This window comes from Orycteropus afer, unplaced genomic scaffold, assembly GCF_000298275.1.
Source record: "Orycteropus afer afer isolate SDZICR_OR568_19922 unplaced genomic scaffold, OryAfe1.0 scaffold00171, whole genome shotgun sequence".
Taxonomy (NCBI): Eukaryota; Metazoa; Chordata; class Mammalia; order Tubulidentata; family Orycteropodidae; genus Orycteropus; species Orycteropus afer.
This window is the reverse complement of record NW_006921758.1, coordinates 7,103,163-7,122,115: the sequence shown is the minus strand read 5'-3', so window position 1 is coordinate 7,122,115 and position 18,953 is coordinate 7,103,163. Positions and strand designations below refer to the sequence as shown.

General features: G+C 37.2%; 1 protein-coding gene across 1 annotated transcript in view; it reads left to right on the top strand.

Moving 5' to 3' along the window:
• Positions 1-18,953, top strand: part of AEBP2 (AE binding protein 2) — a 93,429-nt gene that overhangs the window by 57,123 nt on the left and 17,353 nt on the right. Inside the window, exons 4-5 of the mRNA XM_007946791.2 lie at positions 4,693-4,879; positions 8,951-9,075. Of these exons, the coding sequence (XP_007944982.1) occupies positions 4,693-4,879; positions 8,951-9,075 (312 nt within the window). The remainder of the gene's footprint in view (positions 1-4,692; positions 4,880-8,950; positions 9,076-18,953) is intronic.

Below are 18,953 nucleotides of genomic sequence, written 5' to 3'. Positions count from 1 at the left end.
GCCCATCTGATCTCCCATGATTTATTGTTCTAAGGAGTGTACCTGTCTGGTGTAAATGTTAACCTTATATGCCTGTCTGTTGTTTGGTTGGATGCCATGGGAGTGAGTGCAATTCCAGGCCTGAAGGTGACTAGAGGCGGTAGTCTCGAGGGTTTTAATAGTCTCTAATCAGACCAGTAAGCCTTGTCTTTCTTAGGATTTTGAGTTTCGTTCCACATTTTTATTCCACTCTATCCACGATCTCCTGCACTGATCCCTTTATGAGTGATTGAAAATGACAGCCAAGTGCCATCAAGTTCTTCTGGTCTCATGATCATATAGGCTGAGGTTTGCATGGTCTACTTGTCCTTGAACTAATTGTTTCCATGTATCTTTGGTTTTCTTCATTCTTCTTAGCTTCAGATGAGGTGAGCTGCTGAAGGTTTTGAAATAGCATATATCCTTTTTTTAAAAAAAAATTGTGATTTGGGTGAAAGTTTACAGAGCAAATTCATTTTCCATACAGCAGTTCACATACACTTTTCTTATGACATTGACTATGATCTCCCACAACGTAACAGCTCTCTTCCCATTTCCTCCCCATAGTTACTTCTTCCCTGTGGCCTTCCCTCCCATGTACTCCTGCCCCCTGAGCTGTCTCCCTGTGCGTACACAGCCCTTCTGTTCTCCCAAGATTGATCTCTCCAAGGAGTGTAACTACCTAATGTAAATGTTTAGCTCATATGCCTGATTTTGTTTGGCTGGAAGCCACAGGAGTGGGTTCAATTCTAGACCTGAAGAGCAGGTACTGGCCATAGTCTCAGGGGTTCCACCAGGCTCTATCAGACCAACAGACTTGGTCACCACCCCTCTTTTTTTTTTTATGATTTTGAGTTTTGTTCCACATTGTTCTCCCACGATATCCAGGATCTCCTACATTGATCCCCTTCCAAGTGGTTGACAGTGGTAGCCAGGTACCATCTAGTTCTTTTGGTCTCATAGTCGTATAGGCTGGATCTCATGGTGTACCAGTCCCTTAGACTAATTGTTTCCATGAATCTTTGGTTTTCTTGATTTCTTCTTTGCACTGGACAAGGAGAGACCCATCATTTTGCATCTAGGTATTTGCTTGCAAGTTTTTTTTTTTTTTTAAATATATTTTATTGAAATATAATTTATGTACAGTGAAATACACAAAAGTAAAGTGACATGGGTCATTTTTTTTTTTTTTTTCAGTGTTCCCTTCCCTCTCCTCCCACACCTGGTAACCAACAAGGAAAATTTCCTTCCATATCTAAATCTTTCCTTGACTTTTTACAGTAATAAACTAATACTGTATTTGTCCTTCTGTGATTGACTTATTTCACTCAGCAGAATGCCCTCCAAGTTCATCCATGTTATGCGGTGTTTTGCAGATTCTACCTTATTCTTTAGTGTTGCATAGTATTCCATTGTGTGTATGTACCATAGTTTGGTTATCCATTTTTCTGTTGATGGCATGTAGGTGGTTTCCATCTTTTTGCTGTTGTAAATAGTGCTGCAGTGAACATGTTGTTATGTGCCGTCAAGTTGGATCTGACTCATAGCAGCCCCTCCTTGGGTTTCTGAGATGATGGTATCACTATGGAAATAGATTACCCAACCTTCCTTCCAAGGAGTGGCTGGTGGGTTTGGACCGCCAGCCTTCTGGTTAGCAGTCAAGTACCTTAGGCACTATGCTACCAGAGCTCCTGCAGTGAACATGGGTGTACATATATCTGTTCTTGTCCTGGCTCTCACTTCTTTAGGATATATACCTAGTCATGGGATTGCTGGGTCAAATGATATTTCTAATTCTGGCTTTTTAAGGAATTGCCATACTGCTTTCTGCAGTGGTTGTATCATTTTACAGTCCCATCAGCAGTGTATGAGAGTCCCAATCTCTCCACATCCTCACCAGCATATGTTATTTTCCATCTTGTTGAACTTTGCTATTAGTGCTGGAATGAGATGGTATCTCATTATTTTGATTTGCCTCTCTTTGATGGCTAATGATCGTGAACATTTCTTCATGTATTTGCTGGCCACCTCACTGTGCCGTCTTTGGTGAAGTGTTTGTTCATATCTTCTGCCCATTTTTAAATTGAATTGTTATTCTTTTTGTTGTTGAGGTGTTGGAATTTTCTATAAATATTGGAGATAAGTCCCTTGTCAGATAAGTAATTATCGGCAGGTATGAGTTTGTTTCTGTTATTTTGTTACATGCTTTTTCATGGTGTTCCTAATTTCTTTGTTCCATATAATTTTCTGTGCTAAGCTCATTTTGTTTAGGAATCGTGTTATCACTCCTTTGTTGCTGTTGTTTTACTATTTGCTAAATATTTGTGCTGGTCCTGTCTTTTATTTTGATGTGAAGGTTTATCATTTTTTCTTTGAGGTTACCCTGTGATTTATAATTTTCTTCCCAAGGTTGGAACAGTCTGTTGTATCTTGCAGTTGTCTTGACTGCCATACCATTTATGAGTTCTGTGTCTACACAGTTTTTTTCCCTCTTTTTGGTTTGTAGTTTTCCTCATTTGTCAGTGGATGTCTCTGGTTCCTTGTTTCCAGTCTTGTAGGCTTATTTACTTTGGATACTTCCATACCTAGGTTGGTTTCTGGGTTATGTCATCATGCGTGTTAATGGTCACTTGTTGTTTGCTGTTGTTGGTTCTCTGTCCACAGGACTCTGTTTAGCGTCTGTTGTAAGGTTATTCTGGTTTTAACAAATCCCCTTAATTTCTGCTTATCTGGAAATGTCCTAATTTCACCATCATATTTGTGGGACAGTTTGCTGGATATATAATTCTTGGTTGGAAATTTTTCTCTTTCACTGTTTTATATATACCATCCCATTGTCTTCTTGCCTGCATGGTTCTGAGAAATCCAAGCTTAGTGTTTGGACCAAGCTTAGTTTGGTTGCCCCTTGTAGGTAACTTTTTATTTTTCCCATGCTACTTTTAGGATTCTTTCTTTGTATTTGGTTTTAGTGAGTTTGATGATGATATGTCTTGGTGATTTTCTTTTGGGGTCTATTCTGTTTGGGGTTTTTGGGACTTCTAGAGTGGTTATAGTCTCATTTATCATCATACCAGGAAAATTCTCTTCTAACAAATCTTTGACAATTTTTTCTGTGGTTTTATTTGTCTCTTCCTGTTCTGGAATTCCAGTTACACATAAGGTATTCCTTTAGATGGTATCCCACATGAACCTTATGCTTTTTCATTTTGTTTTTATCTCTTTTCTCATTGATCCCTTTCCAAAGAAGTAGTGAGATATTTGCCTTCAGTCTTCAGTAATTCTGTCTCCCATTGATCTGATTCTACTCCTTTGCCTATTCAGTGTGTTATTTATTTCTGAAAATTTAGTATTAATCTTTGGATTTTTATCTGTAGATATTGTATCATTTCTAATTTTTCATTTATTTTGTCATTTTGTTCTTATATTGTCTTTTGAAATTGTTCCAGAATTTTCTCTGTGTGTTCCTCAATTTTGTCAGTTTTCCTTGATCTGTCTCTCAATCCATTGAAGGTACCTAAATTCTTTTGAATTCCTTATTAGGGAGTTCCAGTGCTGCTTCTTTCTCATGGGTGCATTTTGGGTCTGTATCCTGGTGCCTTGTTTATCCTGCTTTATCTTCTTTGTGTGGACTGTGATGATCTGTTGTCTCTGAGACATTGTGATGTTTTTGTGGTTTTTTTGGGGATGATAGTAATCTTGTGTATAGTGGAAAGATGAGTAACCTGGGAAGTCATGACACTTGATTTTATTTCCAGGTTTGCCATTGCCTAATGTCAGTTATCTTGGGTAACTTAAGTTTACTTATAAATTAAAAAGGTTGAATTAATACCTCATGATCCCTTTTTGCTTTAAAATTTTGTGAATTTTGTATCTTGGTAACTGAAGACTTACCTGTGATTAGGGGGATTGAATGTTTTAGAGCTTAGGTGATTGTAGAATGACAGAACCTTTTCATACTTTAAGAGAGTCAAGTTGTTGGTACCTGAAGTACTGGTGTTTAGATAAGGAGAAGTAGTTAGAAAAATCATGAATTACTTTTGGCATGCTTAGTTTGTATGGTAGCAGGTTATCCTATTTTGGGTTGATAATGAGATTTTACCTGTGTATGTGGTTTAAAATGTTTAGACCTGAAATCTAATGGCAATTCAAGAAGGAAAAATCTCATTTGTTCTCACCCTTGTTTGTCTTGCTCCATTGCTACACTATAGGGTAAAGGTGCAGAAAGTACCTTCACTTTCCAAGAGTATCCTATCCTACATCAGGGTTTCTCAGACTTGGCACTATCGATATTCTAAGTCCTATAATTACTTGCTGCTGGGGAAAGGGAGCTGTCCTGTGTATTGTTGGATGTTCTATAGGATCCCTGGCGTTTGTCTACTCATTAGATGTCAGTAGTTTCCCATCTAGTTGTGACTACCAGAAATGACATTACCAAAATATCCTCTGGGAGGCAGAATTGGCCTTAGTTGGATATGACTGTCCTAGATCCGATTTTTCTGCTTTCACTTTTAGATGCTACTTACTTTTTCACATTTTATTTTACATCTTCAGTATCTGGAATTAGTTCTATTGCATTAGTTTTTTACTTTTGAAAATAAATACTCAATTTGTTCATATTCTCTTCACTTCCTGCATAGCACCCCTGATACCCTTTTTTCTTTTCTTTTTATTTAGTGTGTCGTTGGTGGCTGCAACGCCAGCTTTGCTTCTCAGGGAGGGTTAGCTCGCCATGTACCTACACACTTCAGTCAGCAGAACTCCTCAAAAGTTTCTAGCCAGCCAAAGGCCAAAGAAGAATCTCCTTCAAAAGCTGGAATGAACAAAAGGAGGAAATTAAAGAACAAAAGGAGACGCTCATTACGTAAGTGTTTCACTTAAGAAAATTTTTATTAAATGGCTTTTGTTCTTATGTTGGGCTTTCATGTGAATCCAGTTTTACCATTCTTTAACTCTGCTTATCTATTTCTGTTAACAGTCTTAGACAAGTAGGATATCTGTCTGTCAATGTGTGAGTGTAGAGATACAGTTTTAGTTGTGGTAGGTAAGGGTGTGTAAATAAATGTGGCCTTGGCATAAAGAATCCATATAGAATTGGATAAAATTTAAAATATTAAAATGTTACTGTTTGTAGAAAAGCTTTAGTGCCTAAGGCATTTGACTGCTAACCAAAAGACTGGCGTTTCAAACCCACCAGCAGCTCCTCAAAAGGAAGATTGGGCAGTCTACTTCCATAGTGTTACTTACTGCCTTGGAAACCCAAGGAGGGGTCGCTGTGAGTTGGATCTGACTTGATGGCAGTGAGTTGTTTTTTTTTTTTTTTTTTTTTTTTCAAAGATAAAAACCATAATTTCATATGAAGTTAAGTAACCTGTCTACTCCAAAGCGGTATGTGTGGATAGCAAAAAGATTTGCATGTAGTCTCTCTCATCATTAAAATCTATTGTAATATTGTAATAACATTGGTTATGTGTACTAAATTACCCAATTAAGATGTATCCTTGATATTTATTTTGATAAGCTTCAAAGAAAAGTTTGAAAGACTAGTACAGTGAATAGTACTTATCAATTCGATGATAAGGTTTGTAAATGTTGGAGGCAGGAATTGACTTTGAAACCTAATGTCTGGTTCTTAGGGTCAGCTGGTTACTGAAATAAATCCTGAATGAGTAAGTGTGAATGAAGAGAGTATGAATGAGTGAATGAATGAATGGAGCAGTCATTGGCAGGGAGTCTGCTTAGAAGGGTGAGCTGATGAGAAAAGAAAAATCAATTGTCTCTAACACTTTTTTTTCTGAGTATGATTAGAGTGTGAAAGAGACTCGATAAGAATCCAGTCTGTTAATAATGCAGAGACTAAATAAGGCTAGTCTCTAAAATTTTGAATTTTTTTTGTTACTATAAGGCTATAATGGACAAAGGAACAAACTACAAGTAGAAAAGAAAAAGGAGCTTTCATAATATCTTCATCTGTTTGAAGTTTCTTATTGAAATAGATGTATTTATTTTTCCTCAAAGTTGACTGTTAAATGAATTCAGCTTATATGGATCCCATTTCTAATTACTTAATTTATAAAAATAACATATTTATGATTTTATTTGAATGTTGAGTCATTTAGCAGTTGCACACCAAAAATCATTGGATATATGTAATCAAAAATTACTAAATACACATGATGGTATTGAAAACCAAGGGTAATTTTCCTACCTTCTTCACCTAATCTCATTTTTATTTTGGTCTCAATGTATGCATAGTAATCATTTAAATTTCTTTGACATTATTCATTTGGTAGTAATTACATAACTACTCTATTCTTGTAAATAATACTCGATTCTTGTAAAAAAAGAAGATAGGCTTAGTTAAATACCCAGTCTTTGCTTAGAAATGGTGCACAGGTGTTTATCTCAGTATATGGCTGGCTGCCTGGGACAAATGTATTTCCCAATATTAGCTAGAAAGACAAACCACGTTGTCATTCTGATTGAAGTAAAAAAGTACATTGCAAATAAAATTCTTTAAATTTGGTTTTTAAAAAATCATAACAAAACACTTGCCATTTCAATGTAAAATTCTTTTTGAAGTTTAAAATTCTGATAAACTTCAAAGAAAATTTGAAAGAATAATATAATGAATGGTATACTTGTGTACCTTTCACTTTATTCACAAGTTCTTGATATAATGCCACATTTGCTTATTTACATGCACACAAACACACAAACACACTTTTCAAGTTTCTTGAAAGTAACTTGCACCCACCTTGACTGTTCCTGCCAATATACTTAAGAATGCTTCTTCAGCATAGTGCCTAAGGCACTTGACTGCTAACCAGAAGGCTGGTGGTTCAAACCCACGAGCCACTCCTCGGAAGGAAGGTTGGGCAATCCTTCTTCTGTAGTGATACTGCCTCGGAAACCCAAGGAGGGGTCGCTATGAGTCGGGGCCGACTCGATGGCAAATAACAACAAGAATAAAGATATTCTTTCTTGTGCATAACTACAATAGTATTATCATACCCATGAGAGGAAAAAAACCACTTATAGTCCTGAACCATAGGAAAATAGGGTTTCTCTTTTTGTGGTTTTCAAAGATCTTTTATTATAATGCTTATCAATTTAAAAAATGTTTGGCGCACAGTCCTAATATGTGTATTATACATTGTAAAAAGATAATACTCCTAATGCATATTGTAAAACAATTGCCAAAAAGGAATATTGAACAAGGATTTTCTTCCCTTATTCTAATGAGTCATGACACATGTCTGCTTTGGAGACTACTGTCCTAGTTTGTTTGGTATTCCTGAGACTATCGTCTAGCAGTGGAGATTATATGGTCATAGTCTGAATGTATAGAATTTGAAGTTTCCCCATTCCTGTCATTATTCTAAATTCAATTAAAATGGCCATCTGTGCTTAAATTTTGAACGAGTAATGGTTGATTGGGATGATTCAGGTAGGTGAGCTATTATTATTTTTCTGTAAGTGCGTATCTTTCTCAGGAGAAAATACACATTTGGAAAGGATAGAGAAAAACACTCATTTTTCTCAGCCACAGATCTAATAGGAATCAAATTTATTTGTTAGTATGAGGTTAAATCATCACTTTTTCTTCCCAAAAAGTGTCAAATATTTTCTTTTTTTCTGAATTTTCATTGTTACTGCATTCTTAACCTTGTGGGTTCTGATGGCTTGTTCTTAGGTGGTGATTTACTTCCTCTTGAGGAAAAATCCAGTGAGAAAAGAAATATCTTCAAGTGTGTTCTAGTGAATGTGACAGCTGGTAAAATTTGCTCCCCACAAAAGCTCTGGTGCATTTGTGTGGACACTCTGAGAAACCCATGAATAGTGTGGTAAATCTACATACATACAATTTAGATTATGCTATACCAGAAAATTAAGCCGTTTCTTATATCGTTAATGATTTTTTCAGTTACAAATGATCTTCAAAAGTTACACATCATGAAGCACCACAATTTAAAAATAATAAATGCATTTTCTTTATTTTGAGCAAGTTCCTTATTAGGAATAAGAATGGCACAATTTTTATTTAGTAGGATGAAAATTGAAATCAGAAAACTGTTGTTAACAAATTAAATATACCTTTGTTGTGATCACAATACAGAATGGCCTACTTTAGTTTTTGAAGCAATTTGTCAATTTCAAAAAGTTGCTTAGCCTCATTTATATAATCTACTTTGTGACTTTAAAGGCATTTTATAGATGCATTTGTTTTATTTAATCATATCAATCTACAGCTACTTTTATTTTGTAAATAAGGAAATAGGCTAAGGTAAGTTCAGTGATTTACCCTAAAGCATACAGTATTGTGGTAGAGTTGGGAATTAAAAATCATTTGATGGGTTCATTGACATTGGAAAATGTATTCATAATTTACTTATATCATTGTTTGAAAATTTGTTGATAATCAAAAAAATAGTGTAAAAAAACTCTAACATATTACCGCTTTGTCAAGTTTATAAAATTTTGGATCCCACAATCCTAATGTGTTTATACATTGTATAAAATGTTCATAATATGCATTTCATATATTTGGCCAGGGTGAGTTTATGATCCCAGTGTGGAGCACAGAATGAAATGTTCATTTGGTAAAAATGCTGAACTGAAGCAAAAGATATAATCATATGAAAGGATAGTAGCTGAATTGTGGAACCAGGTCTGAGGTTAGAACCTTATATATCACTGGGCAGCATTAATGCACATTCATGCATTAGTTGGAATCTGCTTTTATGCATTCTTGTCTTTTCAGCTAGATTTAGTTTTTGAAAGCAAAGAATATCTTGAATGTTAATCCTAGAAAGGTATTTGTTAATTGATTATTTCAGTCTTTATTACTTATTGCTGTGGAAAACAGACTGGCTCATGGGCAGATTGTTCCATTTTTCTAAATATTCTTTACCTCTTTTGTGTTGACTTTTAGCACGACCACATGATTTCTTCGATGCACAAACACTGGATGCGATAAGACATCGAGCCATATGCTTTAACCTCTCAGCTCATATAGAAAGTTTAGGGAAGGGGCACAGTGTTGTTTTTCATAGTACTGTAAGTATTCTGTTTTTTTTTTTTCCCCCCCCTAAATTACATATTTTTTATATATAATTTGCAAATAAATGTATTTTGACTTTTACATTCATTTTTCTAAATTGCTCCAAATCTAAGAGTACATTTCAGCACAAGTCACAAGTAAACCTTTTTACTTTATCAATATTTTGAAAATTGATTGCAATATTGATTATAAAGCAAATATTTCCCACAATTATACACAGTTAGGATTAATTTGAGTGTTTTAGCTTTTAGTTTAAGTTATTTAGATATATTAGGATGGCATGTCATATAGTGGAAATAACTTCAGGCTACTAGACATTAGAAGACCAGGCTCTGATCTTAAATAAACTGTCTTTTCTGACCCCTGGTTTCCTCACTTGTAAAATTAGAACATTAGATTCCTTATAGCTCTGAAATTTCATTCACACCCCTCTGTCCATCTTGTACCCTAGTGACTACCCCACCCCCCGCCCATGCCTCTGCAACATAAACAGAGAACGTTTATGTGTGTTAAGCATAAAGTAGGATAAGGTTGGTCATCGCATTAGATCTTTGTGAGGGGTGGGTTATTATCCATTTTGTAATTACTGGGAGCTCTGGGGCGTAGTGCCTAAGGCATTTGACTGCTAACCAGAAGGCTGCAGTTAAAATCCACCAGCCACTCCTTGGAATGAAGGTTGGGCAATCTATTTCCGTAGTGATACTGCCTCGGAAACCCAAGGGGGGGTCGCTGTGAGTCGGATCCGACTCAGTGGCAGTGAGTTTGGTTTTTGGTTTTTGGATGCGTCCTTAGTATACTTGTTGAATGACTATGCTGTTGAATATAAAAAAATAAAATTACCAACTTTGAAAGAGCAGTAAATACAGTTTATATTTTGATTAACTAGGAATCAGTAGGGAGCTGTTCTTTCTTCACATGCACCTCAGCCATTTTGTTATCTAGTAATCTTTAATTTAGTGTAGTTTGGTATAGTTAAGTTAGTAGAGGTAAATTGTAGACCATACCCTTGGTTGTTTGTATTCCTGGAATAGAGATTGTTTAATTTTGCCTGTTGAAATAAAGAATGTACTAAATTCAAGTTACTTTCATTTTTATATTTCAGTCAAAATGCATGAGAATTTAAACACAAAGGATCAGTATTTATAACAGTATCTTGTTTGGTTTGAAGCTCTTATTTTTTCCCCTTATCTCCTATAATAGTGGAGTTATGACATATTTCCCTCCCAGTTATTTAACTTTTCTATTACTTTTACCTGCTTGTTTTAACTGTACACCTTTATCTGGATTATTTTCCCTGTTGCTACTGATATCTTACCTATGGCTCACCTTCTTTATTTAGCCCCTTATTAAACACAAAAATGATTACCTGCCTGCTGTTATAACAGTCTGATGCGTGGGTAGGTTTTCATCTTAAACATAAAGAAAACGTTCTTTTGGTGTGTTTTTGTGTCTAACTACCATAGAATATGCATGATAAAATGTCATAGCTATTAGACATTGCTATGGAAAATTGAAAGGAGAAGTTTTATAGTATTTAATTACTATGTAATATAAATTTTGATTCTGGGTTGGACTGACCTCAAGGAAACATAGTTTATCAGACCCATTTAACAAGCCAAGTAAATAACCGGTGGTGGATTTTCTTTAGTGAATAGATTTAAATGGAGACATGCTTGAGACTAATGTAAGACCAGTCATTAAAATGTACCATGATAAAATTAAATAGTTTCAGTTATCATACAACTACCACTATATCCTGATTCAAATTTTTTACCACTACGTTGTTGTTGTTATGTGCTGCTGAGTCAGACCGACTCATAGCGCCTCCTCCTTGGGTTTCCCAGGCGGTATCACTACAGAAGTAGATTGCCCAACTTTCCTTCTGAGGAGTGGCTGGTGGATTTGAACCGCCAGCCTTCTGGTTAGCAGTCAAGTGCCTTAGGCACTATACTATTAGAGCCTGACCCAGAATTTTCAGATAAGGAAACTAGCAATTTGAGAAATCATATACGTGCCTTTTTTCCAGTGTGATATAGTCAGTATAGTTGTGGTAGCTGAGTATTACCATTTGCTAGAGTTTATGGGCCAGTATCCTCAGCCTATTCATGGATTCCAGGGTAAGGAATTTTAGAGTATTTAAATTTGAAAAGTGTGGTATTGAAAGGAAGTTAGAAAATAGAACAATAGTTGGGTGTCAGTAAACTTCAAGTATCGTGTTTATATATAGGATAGAATTATGGATGTTGGAGACAAGGCACAGGTAAGGATATGATGAGAGTGAAGAATTTGAGATGCAGAGTTAAAGGCAATTAGGAAATATACGATTAGATACAGAGGAAAGGGAAACTTTTCTAAAATTAGAAGAAGTGAGAGCTGTGATTTTATGTTTCATGAGAGCTGTACACAGGAAATACATACATCTAGCTCTGGTAGCATAGTGCCTAAGGCACTTGACTGCTAACCAGGAGGCTGGCAGTTCAAACCCACCAGCCACTCCTCAGAAGGAAGGTTGGGCAATCCTACTTCCGTAGTGATAACTGCCTCGGAAACCCAAGGAGGGGTCGCTAGGAGTTGGGGCCGACTCTATGGCAAATAACAACTAACAAATAAGGATGAGAGTTTGAAAGAACATTTGTAGGATTTGAAGACATGAAAAAGTTAAGCTGGTTTGTTTGAGAATTTTGTTAAGATTCATTAACATAAGGGTTTTGCTCAGCAGTGATGGTTGAGATGTGGTAACATAGATTTATAATGTAGGTAATGAAATTTTCTTTTTTGTTTTGTAAAGGTCAATAAGATGGGATCACCAGGCCCAGAGTGTGACATTAGACAAGGCTAATGTGTTAATTCATTTAAATGTTCAGCATCTGTATCAAGGTAGTAATAATATAACAGTGAACAAAACATTAAAAAAACATTCCTACATTGTAGTTGAAAAGACACAATAAACAAGATAAAGTAATATGAAGCATTCAGTTATGATGATGGGAATCTTTTTTTTGTTTTTTTGGAGTCCATTCATTGTTTTTATTTTTATGCATCTATAAGCAAAGAGCAAAATTAACACAACATTCAGCAACCCTGGATCAGCTTTACTTAGACCAACAAAGAGTGAATAACAGGCACAGATTTAAGGACTGCTGATAACCTTTCATGGCACTGCTGCTTGTCCAGATGGCCAGGCCTTGACACCAGAAAAGTGGACCTCCCTTAAAATTTGTTGATGATTTTCTCTACTGCTGTAGACTTGGTCTTTTCACCTAGATTATTTTCTTCTTTGAATTCTGGGTTGCTATTTTTATAGTAACTATTTGATGGCTCTATATAGTACTAAAGCATCCCCAAAATGGAGTTCTAATCGGACTAAAACATAAACTGGGATATTTGACTTTCTGAAAGTATAAAGCACAGGCAGCAGACAAAGTCACCCTAAACCACTATCTGACTTCTCAAGTTTCACCTGTAAGTATGGGAGCTGGGAAGAAGAAAAATGTATAGCATCACTGCTTTGGGCCACTGAAATGGTTTCTGTTTCTCAGCTTCTCCATACTTCCTGACAGCTGCTCATAGAATTTGTGCACATAGTTGTCCCATTTAGCCTGGTAACATATGTCAGTAGTCAGAGACCTGATCTCATACTTCTTGCAGAAGCTTGCCACTTTGAATTTGTCACAATGGTCTCCAGATCAGTTGCTAAGAATGGACTCTTAGCAACTTAACTTCAGCAGCCTCTCCTGCTTGTAAACCAGCCAGAGATAGTAGTTGAGGCCTGTGCCTTTGGGGCCAGAGCCCATGTGGTTGGAGAAGACTGTGCCACTGCTGATGTCATTGCCTTTCACGTTGACCAGCAGAAAATGATGACATTCCCTATTTGGGGTGCTTCCTGCTGGGACCATTTGGGTCAATCTGTGAGGACCAAGGTGTAGAGTTTACCTGAGTCTAGGCCATCCCATGCAATGCTGGTGGGGTGGTTCTTAACCTGCCCAGTACGTTGATCTCTGCCCTGCCGTATTTGACCTGCAGTGAGTGCTGCGGCTGCTCATTCACTTCTTGCAGGCTTAAGGGCCTGGACCACTTGCTGAGATCCACCGGTATCACAGAGCAGAGAGGAGGGGATAGCCGAGAGTGCAGCACCGGGTGAAGAGCATGACAGCCCACAGCACCATTTTAGAGCAGCTCAGTGACAATGGAAGTACACACGCCAGAGCATTGCACTCCATCTCTAGGGATCATCTTGTGTTAGGTGTTGTCAAGTCAGTTCTGACTCATAGTGACCCTGTGTACAACAGATTGAACCACTGCTATCCTCACAGTCCTTGTTAGGCTTGAATCCATTGTTAAAGCCACTCTGTCACTCCATCTCATTGAGGGTCTTCCTATTTTTTGCTGACCCTCTACTTTTTGCCTTTCTCCAAGAAATGGTCACTTCTGATAACATGTCCAAAGTATGTAACACAGAGTCTGTCATCTTCACTTCTAAGGTGCTTTCTACCTGTACTTCTTTCAAGATAGATTTTTTCATTCTTCTAGAAGTCCATTGTATTCCAGTATTCTTTGCCAATACCTTAATTCAAAGGCATCATTTCTTCCATCATTCTTTTTTATCACCTAGCTTTCACCTGCCTGTGAGGTGATTTAAAAATACCATGGCTTGGATTAGGCACATGCTAGTCCTCACAGTGACATCTTTGTTTTTTTAACACTTTAAATAGGTCTTTTCCAGCAGATGTACTCAATGCAATATTTCGTTTATTTTCCTGACTGCTGCTTTTATGGGGCATTGAGGTATTTGTTTATGTATTCATTTGGAGGCTCCGAAGGCCACTTAGGCTGTAATCTTTATAGAAGCTGCTTGCTGGGTCTAGATCTTCTGTAGTTCTACTGTGTGTATTTGAGCAGGCAGCCATTGGGTTACAGCCAAGTACAGACCATATCTGTCACTCAGGGATCTTTTCTTCTAAGGTAATTGATGGTGGGTCCAAGTGAAACGAAATACTGGACACGTCTACTCTTTTTTCTTTTGTATCATGATGTTTCTTATAGGTGCAGTTGTGAGGAATTTTATTTTCTTTATGTTGAGGTGTAATCCATACTGTAGGCTTTAGTCTTTGATATTCCTCAGTAAATACTTCAAGTCCTGTTCACTTTAGGCAAGCAAGATTGTGTCATCTGCATATTGCAGGTTGTTCATGAGTTTTCCTCCAATCCTGATGCCATTTTCTTCATATAGTCAGTCCAACTTATTGGATTATTTGGTCAGAATATGGATAAAATAAATACGGTAAAAGGATACAGCCTCGATGCACACCATTTCTGATTTTTAAACCCTTGCTTTGTTTGAATGACTGCCTCGTGGTTTATGTATAGGTTCTGCATGAACACACAAGTGTTCTGGAGTTCCCATTTTTTCAGTGTTTTACATAGTTTGTTATGATCCACATAGTTGAATGTCTTTGCATAGTCAGTAAAACATAGGTAAACATCTTTTTGGTGTTCTCTGCTTTCAGCCATGATCTTTTACATCAGCAGTGATATCCCTCGTTCCTACATCCTCTTCTGAATCTGGCTTGAATTTCTGGGAGTTCTGTGTTGCTGTATTGCTGCTACTGTTTTTGAATTATCTTCAAAATTTTACTTGCATGTGATATTAATGATACTGTTTGATAATTGCTCCATTGTGTTTGGTCACCTTTCTTTGAAATGGTAACAGATAAATCTGGATCTCTTCCAGTCATTTCACCAGGTAGCTGTCTTCCAAATATCTAGGTATAGAGGAGTGAGTGCTTCTACTGTTGCATGCATTTGTTGAAACATCTCAGTGGGTATTCTGTCAATTCCTAGAGCCTTATTTTTCATTATTGTCTTCAGTGCAGCTTGGACTTCTTCCTTCAATACCATCGTTTCTTGATCATATGCTACCTGTTGAAATGGTTGAATGTTGACCAGTTCTTTTTGGAATGGTGACTGTATATTCCTTCCCTCTTCCTTTGGTGCCTCCTGTGTTCAATATTTTGCCCATAGAATCCTTCAATATTGTAACTCGAGGCTTGAATTTTCTTGGGTTCTTTAAGCTTGAGAAATGTTAAGCATGTTCTTCCTTTTTGGTTTTGTAACTCTGGGTCTTTGCACATCTCACTATAATGGCTTACTTGTCTTCTTGAGCCATCCTTTGAAATTTTCCTTTCAGCTGTTCTACTTCATAATTTCTTACGTTTTCCTTAGCTGTCTTTGTTCAAGAACTTCAGAGTTTTCTGACATCCAGTTTGGTCTTTTCTTTCTTTTACTGACCTTTTGCTTTCTTCATGAATGATCTCTTTGATAGCATTCCATGGTTCATCTGGTCTTCTGTCATTAGTGTTGAATGCGTCAGATTTATTCTTGAGAACAGTTTGAGGTGCGATATGCTCAGGGTCATATTTTGGCTCTCATGGACTTGTTTTCATTTTATTCAGCTTGAACTTGAATATGAGTAATTGTTGGTCTGTTGATTATACTGAGTGTTTTCGTTTCTTTCCACAGATATACTCACTCTGATTCCTCTGTATTCTATTCTATCTGGTGAGGTCCTTGTGTGTATAGTTGCTGACTATGTTGTTAAAAAAATTGTATTTGTAATGAATAAGTTTTTGATCTTGCAAAAATCTGTTATGTGATCTCAGTTGTCATTATCAAGTCAACATTTTCCAACTACTGATCCATCTTTGTATTTTCAGTGCATCTTTGATCATTTTTAGACTGCAGAAGTTGGTAAAAATCTTTAATTTCTTCATCTTTGGCATTAGTGATTAGCATGTAAATTTGAATAAACATTTCTGGTAACAGAACTTCTTTGTAGTCACAAGTATGTTATCCTATCACAGACAGCTGTACCTCAGGATAGATCTTAAAATGTTCTTTTGATGAAGAATGCAACACCATTCCTCTTCAAGTTGTTATTCCTGGCATAGTTGATCATACATTTTTCTGTTTTAGAAAGACCAGTACCAGCCCATTTAAGCTCACTGATGCCCAGGATATTGATCTTTACATGTTCTATTTCCTTTTGTGACAAGTTTCAGTTTTCCTAGATTCCTACTTCATACATTTCTCATTCCTATTATTAATGGTTGTTTGTAGCTGTTTCGTCTCATTTTGAGTTGTGTCACATCAGCAGATGAAAGTTCCAAAAGCTTTGCTCCATCCCTCTCACTAAGGTCAACTCTACTTTGAGGAAGTAGCTTTTTCTTAGTTGTAGTTTGAGGGCCTTCCAACCTGAGGGGCTCATCTTTTGGCACTATATCAGATGATATTCCACTGCTGTTCATAAGCTGTTCACTTGAGTTTTTTTTGGGAAGTAGATAACTAGGTTCTCTTTCCTGATCTAACTTAGTCTCAAAGCTCTTCTGAAACCTGTCCACCATCAATGACCCTGTTGGTGTTTGAAATACCAGTAACATTGTTTTCCAGCATCATAGTAATATACAAGCCACCACAGTATGACTTGTTTTCATTTTCTTCAGCTTCAACTTGAACTTTAATGAGTAATTGTTGGTTTATTCCATAGGTGGCCTCAGCCCTTGAAAAAGGCAAATTTAATCTTTGTAGTTATCAAGTTACTTTTATCTGTAATATGATAATGATTCCTGTGATAAATTTTGCAAAAATACATATACGCGTGTTTCTTTAAAATGAAACATTTTCTTTTGGCCTTCTCCAGAAGAGGTCTGCAGAATCTTAGCAACCAATCATTTGGCTTGCTGTGCTTAGTTTGTATTTTTTTTGTAGCTTATTTTGTTTATAGGGTTATTTTGTTTTAACATTTCCAGATCTCTTCTTCAGCTTTTAAATCTTGTCACAAAGTCTTTAATTAAGGCATTTATTTAAATAATGAGGTTTAAATAATGGTTTCAATAAAATTTTTAAAATAATGAGGATAAAAAATTATATTTTTATTTAAAATACTGATTACATTTTACTCTGAGAGTTCTGTTTTTCAGATGATGTCATAAAGCAAAAAAGGGCATGGAGTCAGTGTCCTCTGATCTGTAACTTCACAAGGGAGAGAGAGAGAACCACCACATTTAGCCCAAGTCTGGTTCCTATAAAATGGTGGTCAGAGATGCTAACACTCTCCAACCTATTTACCAGTTGTCACAGCAGTCCCTCCCCCAGCACTCCCTACTTCTTTGCTAGGTTCAATAATTCATTGCATTGGCCACAAAGAACTCACAGGCAGTACTCAGAATATGGCATTACTTAAAATTTAGGTTCAGGAATGCTCAGGATACAATTCTTTGATCAGGACAGCCTTTCCTTGACCATGCCTGTAGACAGACCTCTCTTTTGCCCTTGGCCTTTCCTCCTGGCCTCTGCCCTGCTTAGGCAAGTGTTACAAAGCTTTTTTTTTTTAGCTCTACTGATAGATTAACTTCTCTCTGCCAGCAAGCTTCCTGCCCAAAGGCACTCAACTTTCTTGCTCATGGGCCAGTAAGCCTGCTGCTCTGTTTTGTGCCGGTCTTTGGGTTCTGCTGCTGCTATCTGCTGTCGTTTCAGCACAAGAATCTCAAGTCCAAGGACGTGAGTTTTTCTCTGTCTTGATGGTAGTGAGATCTCTATTTTCTGCCTTTGGGATGGCTTTTTAAATTTTTATTGTGCTTTGGGTGAAAGTTTACGGAGCAAATTAATTTTCCATACAGCAGTTCATACACCTTTTGTCTCATGACATTGACATTCTTCTTTGCTGTGGACAAGGAAAGACTCCTTGTTGCGCTATGGCTGCTTCCAAGCTTTTTTTTTAATTTTTATTGTGATTTGGGTGAAAGTTTACAGAGCAAATTCACTTTCCTTACAGCAGCTCACATGCACTTTTTCTCATGACATTGACTGCAGTTTCCCACAATGCAACAGCTCCCCTCCCACTTCCTCCCCATAGTTACCTCTTCCCTGTGTCCTTCTCTCTCATACATTCCTGCCCCTGAGCTGTCTCCCTGTGCATACCAGCCCTTCTATCCTCCCATGATTGTTATCTCCAAGGATTGGGTCTACCTTAAGTAAATGTTCAGCTCATATGCCTGTCTTTTGTTTAGGTGGAAGTCACAGGAGTGGGTTCAATTCCAGACCTGAAGGGCAGCTAGGGGCCATAGTCTCAGTGGATCCATCAGGCTCTATCAGACCAGCAAGCTGGTCCCCCTCCTCCCCTACCCCACCTTGCTTTTTTTTTTTTTTTTTAAATGATTTTGACTTTTGTTCCACATTGTTTTCCCACTCTATCCAGGATCTCCTACATGGATCCCCCTCTGAGTGGTTGACAGTGGTAGCTGGCCACTGTCTAGTTCTTCTGGTCTCATGGTTGTATAGGCTGAGGATCACATGATGTACCAGTCCCTTGGACTAATTGTTTCCATGTGTCTTTTGTTTTTCCTTGCAAGCTTTTAAGATCCCAGTCGCTATTCACCAAAGTAGGTTGTGGAACAGTGTTTTTGTAGTATGTTATGTCAGTTGAGCTTGATGTTCCCTGCAACAGTGGTCCCCCCACAGGTCCAACTACTCACTCCCTTTGCGTAGCTGGCTGTGGCCAAGAAGTCACCACAACCTTGTCCCTTGTCAACTTTACGATATACCTGTACATTCTTACAGAACGTACAAATACGCTTGTAGAAACATGGGATGGCTGATTTTAAGCCTAGTGAGATGGCAGAACGGACCAGTCTTCGCTGTACAGCATATTTGCACAGTCCCACCCCTACAAAGATGCCATGTACCTTATTTACATTATTAGCAAGCTATCAGTCCTCTTGGGAGGGCACAAGTATCTTATATAGTTCTACCCAGGCCTCTGGTAGGAGTCGGAAAGACCCTGGATAGAAGGGACATACTAAGTAATCACTGCACCACA